This window comes from Pteropus medius, unplaced genomic scaffold (genome assembly GCF_902729225.1).
Source record: "Pteropus medius unplaced genomic scaffold, Ma_sr-lr_union100, whole genome shotgun sequence".
Classification (NCBI taxonomy): Eukaryota; Metazoa; Chordata; class Mammalia; order Chiroptera; family Pteropodidae; genus Pteropus; species Pteropus medius.
Window position 1 is genome coordinate 44,465,481 of NW_024344378.1, and position 19,886 is coordinate 44,485,366.

At 44.2% G+C, this 19,886-nt stretch overlaps 1 protein-coding gene across 1 annotated transcript; it reads right to left on the minus strand.

The window, feature by feature from the left end:
• Window positions 1-951: 951 nt before the first annotated feature.
• NPFFR1 (neuropeptide FF receptor 1) lies at window positions 952-12,238 on the minus strand. The gene is made up of 4 exons (XM_039870912.1): window positions 12,216-12,238; window positions 11,191-11,507; window positions 9,094-9,193; window positions 952-1,988 (listed from the first exon to the last, which is right to left on the minus strand). Exons 1-4 carry the CDS (start codon window positions 12,236-12,238, stop codon window positions 1,112-1,114), a joined length of 1,317 nt encoding a protein of 438 aa, XP_039726846.1. The 3' UTR covers window positions 952-1,111.
• Window positions 12,239-19,886: the final 7,648 nt, after the last annotated feature.

The following is a 19,886-nucleotide window of genomic DNA, read 5'->3' on the forward strand; positions in this document are numbered from 1 at the left end:
ACTCTTTTTTGGGTAGATGAGTTCCATGTTGGAGAGGAGTTTAGTGTTTGTCCTCCAGGAGACTTCAAAAGGCATACCAGCTTAGGTTGGCTAATTTCTTTCCACTATCCCTGGAGGGAGTAGAGGAAAAAGGCCTTGGGAAGGCTTTGCGCTTGCAGCTCCAGTGAGCAGATGTGCTTCCAAAGGCAGATACAGGGTTCTGTACTTTCTCTTCTTCTTGTCTATGAATAAATAAACTGACACCTCCATGTGGCCTTACAGCTACCTGTCACATTGTAAGTATTTGCCAGGACCTGGGGGATGGTGGGCTCCATATGAGGAGAGGAGGGAGAACAGAGCCCACTCCCACCCCGCTACCCTCTCAGAGCTCAGACCCAGAGGGCAAGACCCAGAGTATTTGCAACTGATGCAGGCTCTCTAGGGTATGTTCCACAGCTGCTCAGGCATGATGTCCTGTTGTAGTACTTTAGGGAGAAGTGAATGGCCCTGGACACCAATAAAACAAACCTACAGAGAGCTGGCAGAGGGACATACCATGTTCTTCTTGGAAGGGGTCAAGGAGAGTGGCTTCAGTAACACATGAAAGACTCCAGGACACAGACGCAGAGCATCAAATGGACAGGGCAGTTTTGCTTTTTGCTTCTTTCTAGCAGCCTAATTAGCATTTACACATTTCACTGTCCTCCACTTCAATGTGCCCTTCTGGAGACAACTGGAGACAGTAACACCAGAGAGGCGCTGGAGTCAGCCATGCTCCTGTGACATTTCCAGCTGAGAGATTGGACTAGCCACATCTCCTCTCCAGGCCTGTCTCTCATCTGTAAAAGAGAGATAGAAAAGCCTATTCCCAAAGTGTTGTGAGAGTCCAGAGATGAAGTTTGTGGCAGAAGAGTTTGGGGAAACTTAGCTCCTCTTCACTTCCCTTCCTTTGCCACTCTCTGAGGGGGTTGGCGGGGGCGGGGGACGTCCTAGAGAAGATATCACTAGCAGCAGTCTACTGCCTTGTATTTGGGAGGTGGGCACCAAGGCCTACCTTGGTGTAGGTGTCATGTCCAGGTGTCACATGTCCAGTCAGGGTCCTCAGATTCAGAGTCTGTCCTCCTTATACCACTCAAATATCCCAGGCTGGTATGGTGAGGGGCAAATGGGAACAGCTAGGGCCTTCCGGGGCCAACCCATGGTGGGCCACCCAGCCATTGCGCAGTGGGAGGCGGCCAGGCCTGGGGGCCCCACTGCTAGGCCCGGACTCAGAGGGTAGACCCGAGTCGCTGTGCTGCACCTCCACGAAGATCCGCGTGCGCAGGAGCCTGCGGGACCGCTCCGAGTAGGCCTCCTTGTGGCTCCCCCACTGCAGTGGGCAGAGCTGAGAACGGAAGGCAGCCTGGAAGCCGCGGCGGAAGTTCTCATTAAAGTAGCCATAGATGATGGGGTTGGCGCTGCTGTTGAAGAAGGCCAGCCAGTGGGCGAAGGGGAAGGCGTAGACCGTGACCAGGTGCAGCTGCGGTTCACTGAGCTGCCCGTAGTCGATGAGCAGCAGCAGAGCCCAGAGCGGCAGCCAAGACAGTGTGAAGAAGAGTGCCACCATGACCAGCATGTGTACCACCCTGGCCTTGCGCCGGGCCCCGCGCCGGCCCTCCGTGGCTGCCTCCCCGCGGGTTTGGCCAGGGCCCGAGGCCTTGACAAGCTTGCGTGCGATGCGGACGTACATGACTACAATGAGCGTCAGCGGCGCCAGGTAGATGTGCGAGAAGAGCACAGCAGTGTAGATCTGGCGCATGCCCTTCTCAGGCCAGGCCTCCCAGCACGAGTAGAGTGGGTAGGAGAGGTTACGGGCATCCACCATGAAGTGGTGCTCCTCGCGCGTAACAGTCAGCGTGATGGTCGAGGGGCACATGATAAGCAGGGCTACGGCCCAGATGACCGCGATGGTGACCAGCGCCTTCCGTAGGGTCAGCTTCTGGCGGAAAGGATGCACAATGCGGCGGAATCTGCAGCACGGAGGAAAAAGAAGCAGGGGGTCTGGGTGGGTCCCAGTCTTCCACAGGTCAGAGCTAGCCCCAGATGAGGGCTGGTGGGTGTGGGCACTTCACATTCATCATCGCACCTTAGATAGCCTCAAAGAATAGCTCTGATATTAATTAGGTTAGTTTGCAAGTAAATTGGTTTCTCACCTGTGAGGAGTCAGCTCCTGGTCTCAGTAGCCAAGGAACAAAGGCAAAAACAGGATTTACTAGAGAGAGGGGAGGAGGAAGCTGCAGGAGGTATGGTAAACAGGAATCCTGTTTGTGCTTTTGGAGATTAACTGATTAGTCAGAAGTTACCAGAGTGATCAGTCTGTGCATTCTGTCCTTGAGTAGGCCTATTAGGTAGGTGTATCAAAGAAAACAATTTTTAGCTATTCATGGATTCTCCAGAAAACCTTGGGAGCCTAAACAATAGGTTGTCCCTATGTTATTTTGGTCAGTATCCTTCCAACAGTCCCTTCACAGTATTAGGATAGGCCTGCACCATTTCCTCCTTAGAACATCTCAGCAGCGATTATTATTACACCCTTAATTTACAGTTGAGGAGATGGATTCAGAGGTGTTAGGCAACTGACTCAAGGCAACAGAGCTAACAAGTAGCAAGAACTAGCCTTGAAGGTAGATTTGTCTTGCTCCACTAAGCCATATAGACCAGAAGCTATAAACCTTCACTGTGCATTAAAACCTCCTGAAGCATTTTAAGAAATACCTATGCCCAGTTCTTCCGGCCAAAGATCCAATCTAATTAGTCTGGGAAGGTCATGTGACAATTTAGGGACTGAACCTGCACTAGAACATAGGCCTGGAGCTGACTCCCAGCCAAATGCCCTTTCCACTTCACCAGACTGTGTCCTGCTCTCCTGTCTAACCACCCTTTCCCCTTCCTGACAGAACATTCTACTTCTCCATGGCTTGCCTCAAGCCTTGCTGTCTCAATCTGTATGCCTTTGGCCTACTGGTTTCATAGCATCGCACACTTAAGAAATTCCCAGAGACCAATAATCCTTAAAGCATATGGTACTGGCTATAGTGCAGGATCAGTTAATGAATGGAGGAGAATCCTGGGCGGACCAGAAAGGCTTATTGGAGATGAAAAATTGAAGAATACTGCAGACACTACTGGAAGAGGTTGCATATTCACATATCATTAACAATAATAACAAAATTAAGATCACTGAAAGAGAAGAATTTTCCCCAATTGCCAGAAAGTTAGTGGCATTGCAGATACTGGAACTTAATTCCATCACCCCAGCTGCTTATATCACTGGGTCACAGAAGACTATGTTTGATAATGGCAGAGACACAATGAGGATTAAGACATTAGATTCTGGAAAAAGTGGAATAGTGTCAGCATTATGGTGGAGTAAGGAGACTCTTTAGTTTCTACCCTTAAAGTTACAAGTCAGACAACTATCATTCAACAAAGGCTTCCCTGCTTAACACACAAACTCCTCTGAGAGATCCACACATCAAGACATCTGAAAGTGGGTGTATCAGAATAAGCAGGAGAGGCAAGATGGAGTGAAGAACAGAGACCAGAGTCACAGATGCAGTTGGCACCAACCACGCCCCCAGCTGATGTGGTGGCGAGGTAAAGAGTTGGGTTGCAACCTAAATAGTATCCCAGAGGGCCAGAAGAGCAGAAGCAACATTTCTGTCTGAGTAGTCGGCACTAATGTGGCTAAACCTGGGTAGAGACACAACACAGTGGTGTGGCAGCAGCAGACTAGCAGCCACCATTACTAGCAAAGCTGCAGACTCCATACCCATTGAGGTGGAACCTGGTAGAGGCAGCAGAGATGCCTTGAATAGCACAGTGTGGCTGGCAGCTTCTGTACGAGAAGGCAGCACTGGGAATTTGAAGGCTCAGAGTCCTATCACCCTCCACATCCCACCATGGGGGTGGTACCATAAGACTGAGGTGTCTCAGACACAGAGGTGTCCCAGACACAAAGGAAATGCCCACCTCCTTGGGGAATATGGGGCATTTTCCCATAACTGAAGCAACACTTCCCCACCAAGATCCCACAGGCACCAGTAGTGTAGGCAAGAGAAAACAAAAAACTTGTGCTATAGCATCTACCAGAAAAGGAGCTCTTCTATCTGAAACAAAAAGATAAAAGTATACAAAACTTTGAGTAAGATAAGAGACAGAAGCAGGAAATTGCAACTCTATTTCAGAATAGAGTATTAAAAATTTTATAACATAAAGTTACAAATTAAAGCATTTTTAAAAAGACAACTGCCATTTGGAAGTAAACGCAGAGCATAAAAAAGGATAACAGAGGAAAGGACTGAACTTGCACAGATGAATGAAGATAAGATGCAATCAGAAGAAAAAAGACTATATGAAACTTTTTTTTACATAAACCTAATGGTAATCACAAAACAAAAATCTAGAGCTAAGACACATAACTATGGAGATACAGAGCAACCGGAAAACAAAGATAAAATGACTGTAGTAAGTCCTCATATGTCAATAATTACCCTAAATGTAAATGGACTGAACTCACCAGTCAAAAGGAACAGAATAGCAAGATGGATTAAAAAATAAGACTCGACTACATGTTGCCTTCAAGAGACCCATCTCAGCTACAAAGACAAACATTGGCTCAAAATGAAGAAGTGAAAGATGATACACCAAGCAAATGGTGTCTAGAGAAAAGTGGGTATAGCCGGACTTATATCAAATAAAATAGATATCAAGATAAAAAAGGTAACAAGAGACAAAGACAAAGATGGACATTTAATAATGATAAAGGGTACAATTCATCAAGAAGGCATAACCCTGATATATGCACCCAACCTGGGAGAACCAAAATATATAAAGCAATTATTACCAGACCTAAAAGGAGAAACTGACAAAAATATAATTATAATAAGGGACCTGAATACCCCAATGACAGTAATGAGTAGATCATCTAAGCAGAAAGTCAATAAGGAAATATCAGCCTTGCATGACACATTAGACCAAATAGACTTACTCAATATTTATAGAATTTTCTATGCCAAAATGACAGAATATACATTCTTCTCAAGTGTACATGGAACATTCTCAAGGATAGACTATATGTTGGAACAAAAAACTAGTCTCAATAAATTTAAGAAGATTGAAATCATACCAAACATATTTTCTGACCACAACAGTATGAAACTGGTAATTAACTACAAGAAAGCTGAAAAAAACTCCACAAATATATAGAGATTAAACATGCTACTTAACAATGATTGGGTCAAAGAAGAAATAAAGAGGTCAAAAAATACATAAAGACAAATGAAAATGATGATACAACATAACAAAATTTTGGGGAAGCAGCAAAAGCAGTACCTGAGGGAAGTTTATAGCATTATAGGCCTACCTCAAGAAACAAGAAAAGTCTCAAAAACGAAAGAGAGTAAGTTACAACGGACCCCACAAAAATACAAAGGATTACAAGAATATAAGAATACAATAAAAAGCTATACACTGCCAAATTTGATAACCTAGAAGAAATGGATAAATTCTTAGAAATATATAACCTTCCTAGACTGAAACATGAAGAACCAGAAAACCTAAATAGACTAATCATTAGTAAGAAAATTGAAAGTCATCAAAAACCTCTCCAAAAACAAAAGCCCAGGACCAGATGGCTTCACTTGTGAATTCTAACAAACATTAAAAGGTTTAATACATTTTATTCTCAAACTCTTCCAAAACAATTGAATAAGAGAGAATATTTCTTTAGTCATTTCCTAAGGCCAACATTATCCTGATATTAAAAGAACAGCCAAGGACAACACAAAAAAAGAAAATTATGGGCCAATATCTGATGAACATAGATGCAAAAATTCTAAACAAAATACCAGCAAATCAAATATGACAATACATTAGAAGGATAATACATCACGATCAAGTGGGGTTCATTCCAGGGATGTAAGGATGGTCTGACATATACAAATCAAGCAATGTGATACACTACATTAACAAAATAAATGATAAAAATCATATGATCATATCAATAGATGCAGAAAAAGCATTTGACAAAATTCAACATTCCTTTATTATTAAAACACTCAATAAAAATAGGTATAGAAGGAAAGTACCTAAACATAATAGAGACCACATATGACAAACCCTCAGCTAACATTCCTGATGGCAAAAAAAAAAAATGAAAGCTTTTCCTCTAAGATCAGGAACAAGACAAGGATGCCCATTCTCATCAGCATTATTCGACATGGCACTGGAAGTCCTAGCTAGAGCAATCAGTCAAGAAAAAGAAATAAAATGCATCCAAACTCGGGATAAAGAAGTAAAGCTCACTATTTGCAGATAACATGATTCTATATATAGAAAACTTAAAAAACTTCATCAAAAGACTATTGGAAACAATAAACAAATACAGTAAAGTTGCAGGATACAAAATCAATGTACAAAAATCCATTGCATTTCTATATACTAACAATGAAATATTAGAAAAAGAAAGGAAAACAATCTCATTTACAACTGCAACAAAAAGGTTAAAATATTCAGGAGTAAACTTAAAGGAAGTGAAGGACCTGTATACTGAAAACTATAAGACTTTTTTGAAAGAGATTGAAGAAGGCACAAAGAAAGAAAAAGATACGCCATGTTCACGGATTGGAAGAATTAACAGTGTTAACATGCTATATTGCCTAAAGCCTATACAGATTTAACACAATTCCCATCAAAATCCCACTTGCATTTTTCACAGAAATAGAACGAAAAATCCTCAAAGACCCCAAATAGCCAAAGCAATACTGAGAAAAAAGGACAAAGCTGGGGCCATCAAACTCCTTGACTTCAAACCATACTCTAAAGTTCCATATTATAAATCAAAACAGTATGGTATTGGCAGAAAAACAGACACACAGACCAATGGAACAGAATTGAGAGCCCAGAAATAAATCCACACATATATGGGCAACTAATTTTTGACAAAGGAGTCAAAAACATTCAATGAAAAAAGAAAAGCCTCTTCAATAAATGGTGTTGGGAAAACTGGAAAGCCATATGCAAAGGAATGAACTGCTATCTGAGACTATACACAAAAATTAACTAAAAATATATTAAAGACTTGAATATAAGACCTGAAACAATAAAATCCATAGAAGTAAATATAGACACTAAACTTGATTTCAGAGGGGTTTTTATGAACATAAACCCAAAGGCAAAAGCGGTAAAAGCAAAAATAAATGAATGGGAGCACATTAAACTAAAAAGCTTCTGCAAAGCAAAGAAATCACGGACAAAACGTAAAGGCAACCAACCAAATGGGAGAAGATATTTGCAAATGATATCTCCAATAAGGGGCTAATATCTAAAATATATAAGAATTTATACAACTCAACAACAACAAAAAGCAACTCAAAAACCAGGCAGAGGACCAGAATAGACACTTTTCCAAGAAAGACATACACTTGCCCAATGGATACATGGAAAGATGCTCGACTTTACTAGTTCTAAGGGAAATGCAAATCAAAACCACAATGAGATACCACCTCACACCTGTTAGAATGGCTACTGTCAAAAGGCAAGAAATATCAAGTGTTGGAGACGATGTGGAAAAAAGGGGACCTTTGCACACTGCCAGTGGGAATGTAAATTGTTGCAGCCTCTATAGAAAACAGTATGGAGGTTCCTAAGAAAATTAAGACTAGAGCTACCATATGACCCAGCAATTCCTTTTCTGAGTACCTACCCCCTAAATTTGAAAATACTTATTTGTAAAGATATATGTACCCCTGTGTTCAATACAGCATTATTCATAATAGCCAAGACATGGAAACAACATAAATGTCCTTCGATGGATGGTTGGATAAAGAATATGAAGTACATATACACGATGGAATACTAGTCAGCCCTAAAAAAAAGATTAAATATTGCCATTTGGGATAAGATGAATAGATCTTAAAAGTATCATCCTAAGTGAAATAGGTTAGATGGAAAAGGACAAAAACTATATAATTTCACTCATATGGAGGATGTAAAACAAAAAGCAACAAACGAAACAAATAGAAAACTCATAGATACAACAGAATGGTGGTTACCAGAGGGGCAGGGGGTGAGAGGAAGAGGAAGAGGGTAAAGGGAGTCAAATATATGATGCTGGAAGAAGACTAGACTTTGGGTTGTGAACACACAATGGAGTATACAGATGTTGTACACCTGAAATTTATATAATGCTATTAACCAATGTTATCCCAATAAATTTAATAAAAATAAGTACATAAATGGAAAGGGTGGTGCTAAGAAGTACCTGTATTGCAAAGAGAAGAATGGGTGTGAGTGTAAGAAGGAGATCAAATATTAAAAGCTGACATTTGGACACTGTGCCAAGTAGTATGCATCAGCTTTATAAGCAGAAGCTCGTTGAAGCCTCCCAATCATCCTGTAGAGTATTTTCCATTTTGCAAATGAACAACTGAGGCTCAGATTAGTTAAGAAACTTAGTAAAAGGGCTCACTGATGGGGAGCAGGACATATTGCTGTTAGTCAGCATTTTATTGTTCTCAAAGCCTCTTTGGCCCCAGGCTCCATTCCATTAGCAGACCCATGCTTATCAGAGAATCTGATGGAATCTGAGGCTGTAAAGAACATAAGTAGCTGGTGATAGGGTGGAGTTGAGGAGCCAGTAGGGCCTGGAGTTGAGGAGCCAGTAGGGCCAGGGATCAACAAGTAGGCCATGGAGGTGAAGTCAAGGAGCAAGGGGACACACTTCCTTTCTAGCTGTATTGAGGCCCACCCGTTAAGCTGCTTCTCTGGCTCAGAATCATGCATGGCAGGATTCCTGCTCCCCAGGAAAGAAGGACCACCTTCAAGCTCCTCATAAGCCCCCCAAATCCCTATTAAACCTCCTTAGGAGCTGCCTCCAAGCCTTCTGAAAGGAGATGGTAGCATCCTCTGCAGGTCCTCCAAGTTTAGAGGGCAGCCTTCCCTTTATGGCTCAGGATTCAGCCCCACCCACCACAGAGCAGCTCCAGTCTTTCCCCAATCCTGCAGTGAAGACAGTGGCTCTTTCTAGTGCCGGGCCCAGTCAACCCAGGATAACCCAGTTGGGAACCCTCTTACCTTTCCACAGCAATGGCCACCAGTGTGAAAACGGAAGCTGACACAGACATGCCCTGCACCAAGCCGCTCATCTTGCATGTGGCGTTGTCAAAAGGCCACCCTGCAATGACAGAGGCCACCACAGAGTAAGAGATGTCTCACCCACAAAGAACCAGGGACCCTGGCCAGTCCCCTCTGTGGCTTGGATCTTTCCTCCATGCCCTGCTAGGCGGTCATCCCGTCTCTACTTACACACTTTCAGGAATGAGGAACTGACTAGCCCATACCACTGTGGACATTTCTGACTATTAGAGAGACAATCATTTTCTCAACCAATGATTTCTGTCAATGAGCTTTGGATCCACTCAGCCTAATGCAGTTTGTAAGAATGCATACAAGCAAAAAGACATATGTTACATTTAATAGAACGTTTGCCTATAGGGAAGGGGATTTGGAGTGGGGTAGGGATATAGAAAGGAATGAATAAAGAAAATTAAAGGGGCTTCACAACACAGTGAATTCACATAGTGCCATGAACTGTGGAAGTGAATAATTCAATCATCTGTACCTGTGTTCTGAAAGAGAGTGAGAGGGAAGGAAGGAAAGAAGGAAGGAAGGAAGGAAGGAAGGAAGGGAAGGAAGGAAGGAGGGAGGAGGAGGGAGGGAGGGAGGGAGGAAGGAAGGAAGGAAAAAAGAGACTGGTTAAATAAATTGTAGCAGATTCATACAGATTCATTCATAAAAAGAATGAAAAACTTTTATTTATTAATTTGGATTAACTTCATGTAAATTAATTTTAATGAATCCTATTTACAACACACATACTATATTTTTAAGCAGAGAAAAGGTAAAGGTACACAAACAACTGGAAAGTTAGCATTTCCTAAATTTGTTTATAAAATATGTTTGGGAAGGAACACAAGAAATTAGCAACACTGGTTCTCTCCCAAGAGGAGCTGGGAGGCCAGAGAACAGGAGGTGAAGGGGAGGTTTTTTACTGGGTACCTTTGGGAGCTTTGACTACTGAACTGTGAATGTATTTATTCAAACAATATTTTTTAAATTTAGGCATGTGAAAAGGACTGACAAAACCACCTTAACCAACTAATAATCTCTCAATATAATTGTTAACTGGTGTGTGTGTGTGTGTGTGTGTGTCTGGGTGTGTTGGGAAGAAGGATGCACAGTTTATATTCAGCAGCCTTAAAAGAACCTGGGATTCTTCAGTGATTAAAGGTTCCATCAGAAAGCCAGTATACCAGAGGGGAAGCGGACTGTCCTAGCTCTACTTCCTGGGTCCTAGAACCTATAGAAATTTGGGCTGTGACTCCTCTGCCCCAAGTCAGGTAAGTCATTCCAAATGGGACTCTGAGCTCAGGGTTTGCAAACTCAGACCTTCTAGAGTCGCCGCAGGTCTGGAAGTTCAGAGTCCCAGGGTCCGTGGAGTCTTACTCTGAAATAGAAGAGAGGGTGACGGGGGAGCCTTCTGACTTGCAGGATGAACAGGCAGGAATTTAGAGGCCAGGTGGTCCAGTTCTGCTTGAATTCCTTCTACCAAATCCCTGCTAAATAGCCAGCTAGTCCTGACTTACGCACTCCCAAGTGACAGAGAGCTCACTACCTATAGGACAGAACTGTCTTTTGTTGGAGAACAACACAAATAAGCGAATTCTTAGGTCATTATTCAGAAGAAACCTGCCTCCCAACCACTTCTTCCCACTGGTCTAGTTCTACTTATGGGAGCTACCTGGGAGAGTAAGACTGAGAGGCATAGTTGTTAAAAATATGGGTGTAAGAATGTGGGATTTGACATTTAGCTGTGTAACTACGGACCCGTTCCTTAATCCCTCTGAGCATCAGTTTCTCTATCCATAAAATGGGGATAATAATAACATATACTTCACTAGGTTGTTGTGAAGATTAAGATAATGCAGGAAGAGTAAGTCACACAATGCAGGAACAAAGAAAATGATTAATTCGTTACATCTATTATCTAGTCGAATTCCTCGACCACGAGACTGCCTTGAGAGTTTGAGACAATAGCATCTTAGCCAAGGGACCAGGCCAGCAATGATTTCAGGGGCAGGTACTCCCAGTGCCTCCACTGGCTACACTCACCAGTGATGAGGTTGTCAACAAGGGTGGTGGGCATGCAGAAGATGCCCACCAGCAGGTCACTGACAGCCAGGTTGAGGATAAACATGTTGGTGACGGTGCGCATGTGCCGGTTCTTGAGCACGATGAAGCAGACCAGCGCATTACCCACCATGCAGAGGAGGAAGATGAGCACGTAGGCCACAATGAACATGGCCGCCACTAGTGAGGAGTGCTGGTAATAGGAGGAGAAGGTCAGGTTTGCAGCTGGGGCGGACTCGGCGTGACTCCCATTCTGGCATGGGGGCCAGCTGCTGTTGGGAGGCTGGGAGGGCTCCCCTAGGAGCAAAGGAACATATGGGTCAGGATCCTAGACAAAGAAGAGCTGACTGACTTCTCACCCCTTGTGAGACTCTTCTGTGGTCCAAACCCTGACCATGCCCTGGTATCCTGATCATGTGCTCAACTACAATTATAAATGGATGTACTGATACAAGACTTTCAACCCATAGCCACTCAAACCGTGATCTCGCACCTCCCATCCCATCTCGTCCATGACTCATTTCCCAATATCAACTCTTCTCCACTTGCAAACTAGGCTCCATCCTTCTCTGCCCTGCTCTCGGCCCCAGAGGCTGACCTCTAAGGACTGTATCACCCAGGATCCCTTGCCCTCTGGTTTTCTGATTGGGTTCAGCTAGTAGAAGTACTGAGGGATGCTGAAGGACTGGAGAAGAAAGAAGTTAAGGTATTCACCTCCTGACTTCCTCCCTGCCTGGCCCAGTTCTGCCTGTAGGGCTGTCTTTATGGGCACAGCTCCTGTTAGGTGACTCCTTTCCATGACTCTAGCTCTTACAGGGCCACAGTGACACTGTTCCCTTTCTGCACTGACAGCTTCCTATGATTGCCAGTCCCTGGGGGCTTCGCCATCCCTTGCTGGTTCTCCTACCCTCTCCTTCTCCCTGTAAAGTTCCTCTGTTAAACTTTCTTCGGTTAAAAACTTTCTGAGTACACCACCTGTTTTCTTCTGAGACCCGGACTGTCACATCTCAAAATCTTTGATGTCCTTCATTATCACCTCCTCTGTGGAACTTTAGTTGGGAAAGGCAAGTAGGGGAAGGGAGAATGAAAGGGGACTCTAAACCAGAGCTAAGGAGCAAAGGTACACATTAAATTCACTAGAAGACCATCCAAAGCCATGACCACCATCCATCCTTCTCCTGTTCCCATTGTGGTGATCAGTTGCTTCATTTGCACAGCATTTAACAAAGCACTTCTATATCTATTATTTTATCTAGCCCTCCCACTACCCCATGAGGTAAACAGGTTAGGTATTAGTTCCATTTGAAATGAGAGAACTGAGATCAGAAGGGTTTCACGACTTGCTCAGGGGGCACAGGAGTACAGCAGAGTTGGCTCTGCTCTGTGTGTCTCTGAATCAGTCCCAGGCTTCAGTGTGTGTTTCTCCAGCCACGTTTGGAAGACAGAGGCTCAGTGTCCAACCGTAGCTCTGCTGGGAAGTCGTTAGATGTAGTGACTCATGATGTTATCGCCTCTTGCCTTCCTCTGGGACTGAATGTGGCCTGTTCCTGGGGATTAAGAGCCTTCAGAGAGTCTTCCGTCGCATCCAGAGCTCAGCCACTGGCCTGGTGGCCCACTGGAGGTTTGGGACCTGGAGAATAGAGAGATCCTGCGGGGAGCAGGCCCGATGAGCTAGCACAACTGGGGCCACAGGGACCAGCAGGTGCCACAGAGACACTGGTGGGGGCAGAGGGCCTGCTGGTGGAGGTAGAGAAGCTGGAAGCTTCCAGTGCACAGTAAGGGAAAGGGATAATACTCCCTTAGGCCCTCCGGCAGTGTCCATGTCATTTAATGAACATTACAAGAGAAGAGACTATAATGAACCACCATGTATACGTTATCCACCTCCGACAATTATCAACTCAAGGCCAATCTTGTTTCACCATACTCCCACTGTCTTTGGATTATTTTGAAGTTAATATCACATGACTTCCTTTTATCTATAAATATTTCAATTTGTATCTCTAAAAACGACTCAAAAAAAAAAAAAAAACCCACATAGCCACAGTATCATTATCATACCTAACAAAACAATTACGTCATGATATTATCAACATCCAGCATTTAAAATTCCCTGACTGTTGCCTAATTTTTAAAATGTTTGGTTTGTTTTTGTGAGAATCCAAATAAGATTTCTGTTTTTATTGTCCATTTTTGTGTAGCAAATCACTCCAAAATTTAGTGGCACTGTACTGTGGCCTGGCACTCTGGGTGGTCCTTCTACAAGTCTCTCTTGGGATCGCTCATACAGCTGTGGTTATCTGATGGCTCGATGGGCCTGGAAGGCCCAAGACGAGCTGCTTCAGAAGTCTGGTGTGTAGTGCTGGCTATTGGCTGGGATGTCTTGGTTCTCTTTCACAAGGCCTCTCATCCTCCAAGAGGCTAGACTGGGCTTCTTCACAGCTTGGTGGTCTCAGGATTCCAAGAGAGCAAGAGAAGAAGCTACAGGCTTCTTCAGACCTAAGCTCCAGAATTTTCACATCATCGCTTACTCCACATTCTGTTGGCCAAGACAAGTCATGAAGTCAGCCCAGATTCAAGCCAGAGGAGAAATAGTTTTCACCTTTCAATAGGAAGAATAGCAACATAACATTGCAAAAGGTGTGTGGACACAGGGAATATGATTTATTAAGGTCCATTATTATACCACCATTTCCTTATTGTATTTGGTCGATGTGGCTCTTAAGTCTCTTTTAGTTTCTAGGTTCTCCTTCTGCCTCTTTCCCTATCCCCTACAATTTATTTGTCATACAAACCACTGGGTAATTTGTCTGTAGAGTTTTTCACAGACTGGATTTTGCTGACTGCTCCCTCATGATGTCATCTTCCATGTTCTACTCTCCGTCTCATGTATTTCCTGTAATTATTAGTTAGATATAGAGGCTTGATCAAATTGTTTGGTGTTCTCTCTCTTTGATGCTAAGCCTAATCAGTGGGCTCAGGAGATGTCAGCCGGATCCCTCCGCTGTCAGGTTTCCAATCAGCGTTTCACTGGTATTTTCAGCAGCAGCCACTAATGATTATTGCCTAGACCCCTCACAGCATCTCAAATACAATCCAGACTCTTTAGTGCATGGTCTGATTCTTGTTGCCATCTCTCTGGCCTCGGTCTCTGCCACTCTCCCTGTATGCTCTGGCCACCTTGTGATGGCTCCTACACACGCTTGCCTTTTCCAGCCTCAAGGCCTTTATCCCTTTATATTCCTTCTGCCTCTCTCCCTCTTTTAGTCCTAAGCTTAAATGCTGTCTTCTCAGAGAAGCCTGACTTGATTACTCTTTAAAATAGATGCCCCACTATTCATCTCTCAGAGCATCCTGTTTATTTTCTTCAATTTGTCAATATTTTATTTGTTTTCAAGTTTATTGTTTTTCCCCCACCCTTGAAAATCAGCTTCTGGAGAGTGGAGATCTTCCCTGTCTTGTTGGCAGCCATATACCCAGCATCTTCTCAGTGGTTGCCCATAGTAAATGGTTTAATAAACAGTTTTGAATGAATAAATATTTGTGTAAAGGGGAAAAGGAAAGAAAGATGGATCCTGACACTGGGTGACAGGGTCCTGCTCAAAGCCAGCATTCTTGGTGTGAGAAGGACTTCTCCAGGGGCCTCTAGGAAGAACCTTTATCACAGAGTCTATCAGGAGCCTCCCCAGGCAGCTCACCCCTGCTGAGCCTCAAAATCAATTCTGAATCAGTCCCCATGACTTGGGGAAACCTGTGGGTGTGGATGGGTAGAGGAAAATGCCAGAAACTGCCTGGCTAGACTCCAGTCTGTCTGTTTCTCCCACTGCCTTTCAATCCACCTCAGAGGATTGTTTAGTGAGCTCATGTTTCAAAGTCTGTCCCTGGTAAGTGTCCAGAAATGACCCTGCCCATCTGTAAACCCTTGGTTGAGCCTGGGCATCAGTCTCCACACTTAGGCCGCTTTCCAAAGTTGTAGATTGATCTTTCTTGAGGAGGAAAAACTTCCTATTCCTGGCAATTTCTTGCCCTGCTTGGGCTCCATTCCAGCACCCAGAGACTTCATTAACACCCTGGACTTTCTGGGATCTGCCTGGTGCCATTACAGCTTGTGAAAATTTCATCCGCTGAACCCAATTAAGCCGTTCCCTTACTGTGTGAGCTTCCTGGAGGTATCAGGATATGATAATGTTTGTCTCTAGGGTGCTCTGATGATCTCAAAGACCAAGCCCTGGGCCACTGAAAGCCCAGGGCCAGAGAGAAGATGGGGGTGCACTGTGTGTTCTCACTGTGTGGTCCCTGATCAGCAGCATCACTTGGAACTTGTTAAAAATTCAAATCCTCGGGCCTCATCCCTGATCTAGGGAACCAGAACCCCTGGGGAACCAGAAACACAGCTATCTCTGTTTTAATGCATCTTCCAGGTGATTCTAATACATGCTCCAGTTTGAGAATCACAGAACTGGACGACTCGGACCAAAGCCCCTGGAGGAAGTGGATACACACAAACTGGGAAGTCCCAGCCCTTCTTTCTGCCCCCTTCTTGGTGACTGAATGTTTGTGTCCCTCAAACTTCATATGCTAAAACCTAATCCCCAATGTGATAGTATTTGTGGGGCCTTTGGGAGGCAATTAGGTCTTGAGGGGCAGAGCTCTCATGAGTGGGATTAGTGCCCTTATAAAAGAGGTGCCTGTAAGCTCCCCTGTGCCTTCTGCCATGCGATGATACCGCAAAAATATGGTCATGTATGAACCAGAAAGATAGCCCTCATCAGACACCAAATCTGTTGATGCCTTAATCTTGGACTTCCCAGCTTCCAGAATTGTGAACAATAAATTTCTGTTTTTCAAAAGCCATCCAGTTTGTGGTATTCTGATATAGCAGCCTGGGCTAACTAAATATCTCCTCATGCTGTAGGAACTCAGCATTCTCATCTTTAAAATAGAAACACACCATTCCTGGCTACAACCTTGGATAGGTCATGTCACTTCTCAGGAAACCAGAGTCCTCATTGGTAAAATGGGGAAAAGTTCACATTTACTGAGAAGGGGTTGAGGTAGGAGTCAATGGGATAATGAGTGAAAAGAACTTGGAGAACACTGGGCACATGACTCCTAATATGTGTTAGCTCAGTAGTAGCAGTACTGACAGTATTAAACTACACAATAGATGCGGGATAATATTTTTATAATACTCTTGGTCTGGGCCTCTCTGCAAAGCTTGATGTGTGAGAGAGAAAATACCACCAAAATAAATGCCGTGAGCACAGAATCAGTCTGGGTATCTCCCCAAGTTCACAGCCCTCCCACTAATAACTTCACCGTTATCACCACCTGCTTGTCTGTCCTGGTACCACTCGAGAACTCAGCCCCACACCGGAAACCTGGGATTCACCATTTAATACCCACTCCCTGAGAGCCTCCTGGGTGAACACAGCCTAGGGCCTCGGCCAGGAGGCACTGGGGAGCCCCTGAAGAACACAACACAAGAGGCTGCTAAGAGCACAAAGCACAAAACAGTGGAAACTGCTAAAGAACACATGTTCATTTATAAAAAAGAAATGCAATTTTAAAAGGACATCGGGGTAACCTTTTTACCAATCAGATTGTCAAAGGTGAAAAGTACTCAGGGAGGGGGTCAAGTGTGACTGTGCACCGTGTGGGGTCGGGGTTCAGTCGTTGTAATCGGGGCACGTCCATCCAGCGCCTGACATAGGACCTGCTCCCAGAGCCATCCACTCCAATTCTAGGGATTTTTCCTGAGGAACAGAATAAGATCTAATGGTGTGGGGAAATACTGACCACAGGTTGTAATAGTTATAAAATAGTATGTACATACATTATAAATCTGCATTGTGTATTTGGACCTTTCTAATCAGAAGAATAAATGTAACTTAAAAACTGACTACATTGGTGGTTCTAAATTCTGACTCATATCAAAATTACCTGGCTGTTAACAATACCAACCACCGACCCCCACCGACTCCACACACACTGAATCAGAAACTCTGGAGTGGGGTCCAGGTACTGATATTTTAAAAGCTCCCCTGGTCACCCCAATAGATTTAATATTTAAAAAAGGGAAGAAAAAAAGAAAAACTCCCCTGGTGACTTTTAAGTGTAGCTGGATTTGAGAACCAGCAAATTACACAGTCCCAGCCCTCTGGGCACTTACAATGGGTTTAGTGGTGCTTAACATTTTTGGGGTCACCAAACTCTTTGAGACCTTGATGTGTTTGAATTCATTTCACAGATGCTTTCCTAGGGCTTTGTCCTGATATACCAAGAACTGGTCTCTGTCCAGATGGAATTCACAGTCTCTGAAAGTGATGAATCCTTTCTCAAAAAGTACATTTGTTGTTTTACACGCACTTTCAGGGGAATGGTGGCCCACCTTGCATGCAGGACTCCTTCTTCTAGCGTTGTGTTTTTTCCTTTGGGGAGTCAGCCCTCCTCCTTGCATGCAACTTTCCAGGGACTGTCAGTCAGGGGTCGCACCCACCCTGGCCAAAGAACACTCGAGCTGATTTCTTCTGCTTTGGATTTGACTCTGGGCCCTAGTAACACAAGTCTTCCTTCCACTGGATGACGTACCCATACTCTTCCAATAAATTCCATTGTTGGTCAAGTTAGCCAAAGTTAGTTTCTGTGACTTGCAACCCAGTGTCTCGACTAAAACAAGGAGATCAAAGTAGACCATTCTTGGACCTCCCGAAGGTCTGCAGAGTCCAGGTTCAGAACTCCAGGGACAGTTGGAAAGGGTAGGGGTGGGAAGAGACAGCACAATAAAGCTCCAAGATTCTTGCTTTCTAGATTAGATATTTGCCCTCCTTCTGCATCCTCTAAAAAGCCGTGTCTTCCATGGGAACTGTGCTGATGCAGATGGGAGAGGACACTGACCTAGGAGTCAGAAGACATGAGAGTTGGGCCTTGAAAGTTGGTCCAATGGTGGTCACTCCAGAACCTGTACATAAGACAGTCTTGGGGGAGGCAACTTAATTTGAAGGAGACGCTTGGGAACTTCTCTTAAATCTGCTTTTGCACAGTTTTTACAGAGAGTCTTTTTAGTTTAGGGTAGCTTGGGCCTGATGATGGGGGAGCCTAATCCCCTATGCCACCCTTTAGTACTTCTATGTGAACTGGAGAGATCCACTTCATCTCCTTGTGTCCTCCTTGGCTTTCAAACATGGACGACTTGGGATTCTTGCACCTCCCCATACCATGGGGTTGTTACCAGGCTCAGCAGATATCAGAGAAAATTATAAAGGGCCTCACAGACATAAGGAGCGCTTCTTGGCTGCATTAGCATCTGCTAGGCAGCCACAGGAGGCATGGTGAGATTCTGGTTCATCGGGGTTTGCTCCCAAGGAAGCCAGCCTAGGCAAGGCCTGTGTTGGGGCCACTCAAGAGGGACAAAGGTGGTGCACAGGAGGATCACTGATGAAGAACAAGGCTTCCTGAGACCTGAGACCTGTGACCTCTCTTCTGCCCCTTCTGGAGGCTGAGCTAAAGCGCAGCCCACTATAGGCACCCACCACAGCAACATGGATTTTGCAAGCCTGGACCCTTTTGGGGAGTAAGAGCGGGTGGGCCTTCCAACAATCCTTTGGCTTGGCAAAGGCCAAATGCTGAGGGCTGAGGAGTTCTGAAGCAGCCAACAGGAGCCCCAATGGGCCTCTTTTTGTACTATCCCTTCCCCTACTCTGAAATCTTTTCATTTCTCTTCACTTCTTCCAGGAGCTCTCTGCTTGTCTCTATTTTACCCGTCAAAACCTGTATTCAGGAAAGGTTTAAATGCAAGTTGTTTACATCAGTGGAAACTGAGGGTACTGAATTGTTTTTTACTCGCATGTCAAGCCTCAGCACGTGTAAAGGGATCCCAGACCTTAGAAAATAGGGGTAGAAAAGTTTGAAGGGAAGAGAGGAAAGGGGAAGGGATTCTCCTCTCTCTTGCCCTCGGGGAGGCTCAGCGTACTCCCTGAAGCTCCCTTTCTGGTTTCCGTGACTGTCTGCTTCCTCAGGGTCTACCTGCAGCACTGGTCACATTCAGTTTCCTACTTTAGCTATGCGTAGAAAACTTTTTTCTTCCACTAAGCTGGAAATGCCTTAGTGGTAAAAGCTATTCCTAATTCAGCTCAGAATGCTCCCCACTATCTGAACAGGGCCTAGAAAATATAGATGATTAATGAATGTTGGCAATTCATACAGGTCCTGAAGGCTGTCAATTTTCCTCCAAAGCACTGCTTTAATTCCATAGACTCTGATATATACTGTTTTCATTATTGTTGAAATACTTTTCATACAGCATCAAGCTATCTCTGACATGGAGAGGAGAATTATTTTCACTTCACAGGTAGGAAAATCAAAGCTCAAAGACAAAGAGACTTGGTATTAGACCACAAGGGGCAGTTTCATTTGGCTCCAGGATTCAGTGTCTAAGTAAGCCATGTGACTCAGTCTGAATTTGAGGCCCTGCTCAGGCCCTGCCACCGCAAACCATTTTCTCATCTGACCTAGAGTATTATCAGGTCACCTATTAAGACCTCCAGTGTTCATTAGTAGCAACTGGGAATTCTTAATTTGAGGGCGACCTTGCCTTCCTGAGGCTCCAGTTATAAAGCTGACACCATGAATACTGCATGACTCACCTAAAACTTCCTGAAGAAGCAGGCACACAGTGG

Excerpts from the sequence above, each read along its gene's own strand:
- NPFFR1 (XM_039870912.1), bottom strand. The coding sequence starts at position 12,238 with ATGAAGGACATCAAAGATTTTGA. Across the intron at positions 11,508-12,215 it reads AAGGACATCAAAGATTTTGA|AGGGGAGCCCTCCCAGCCTC; the intron begins GATGTGACAGTC and ends TCCTTTGCTCCT. Across the intron at positions 9,194-11,190 it reads TGTTGACAACCTCATCACTG|GGTGGCCTTTTGACAACGCC; the intron begins GTGAGTGTAGCC and ends CTGTCATTGCAG.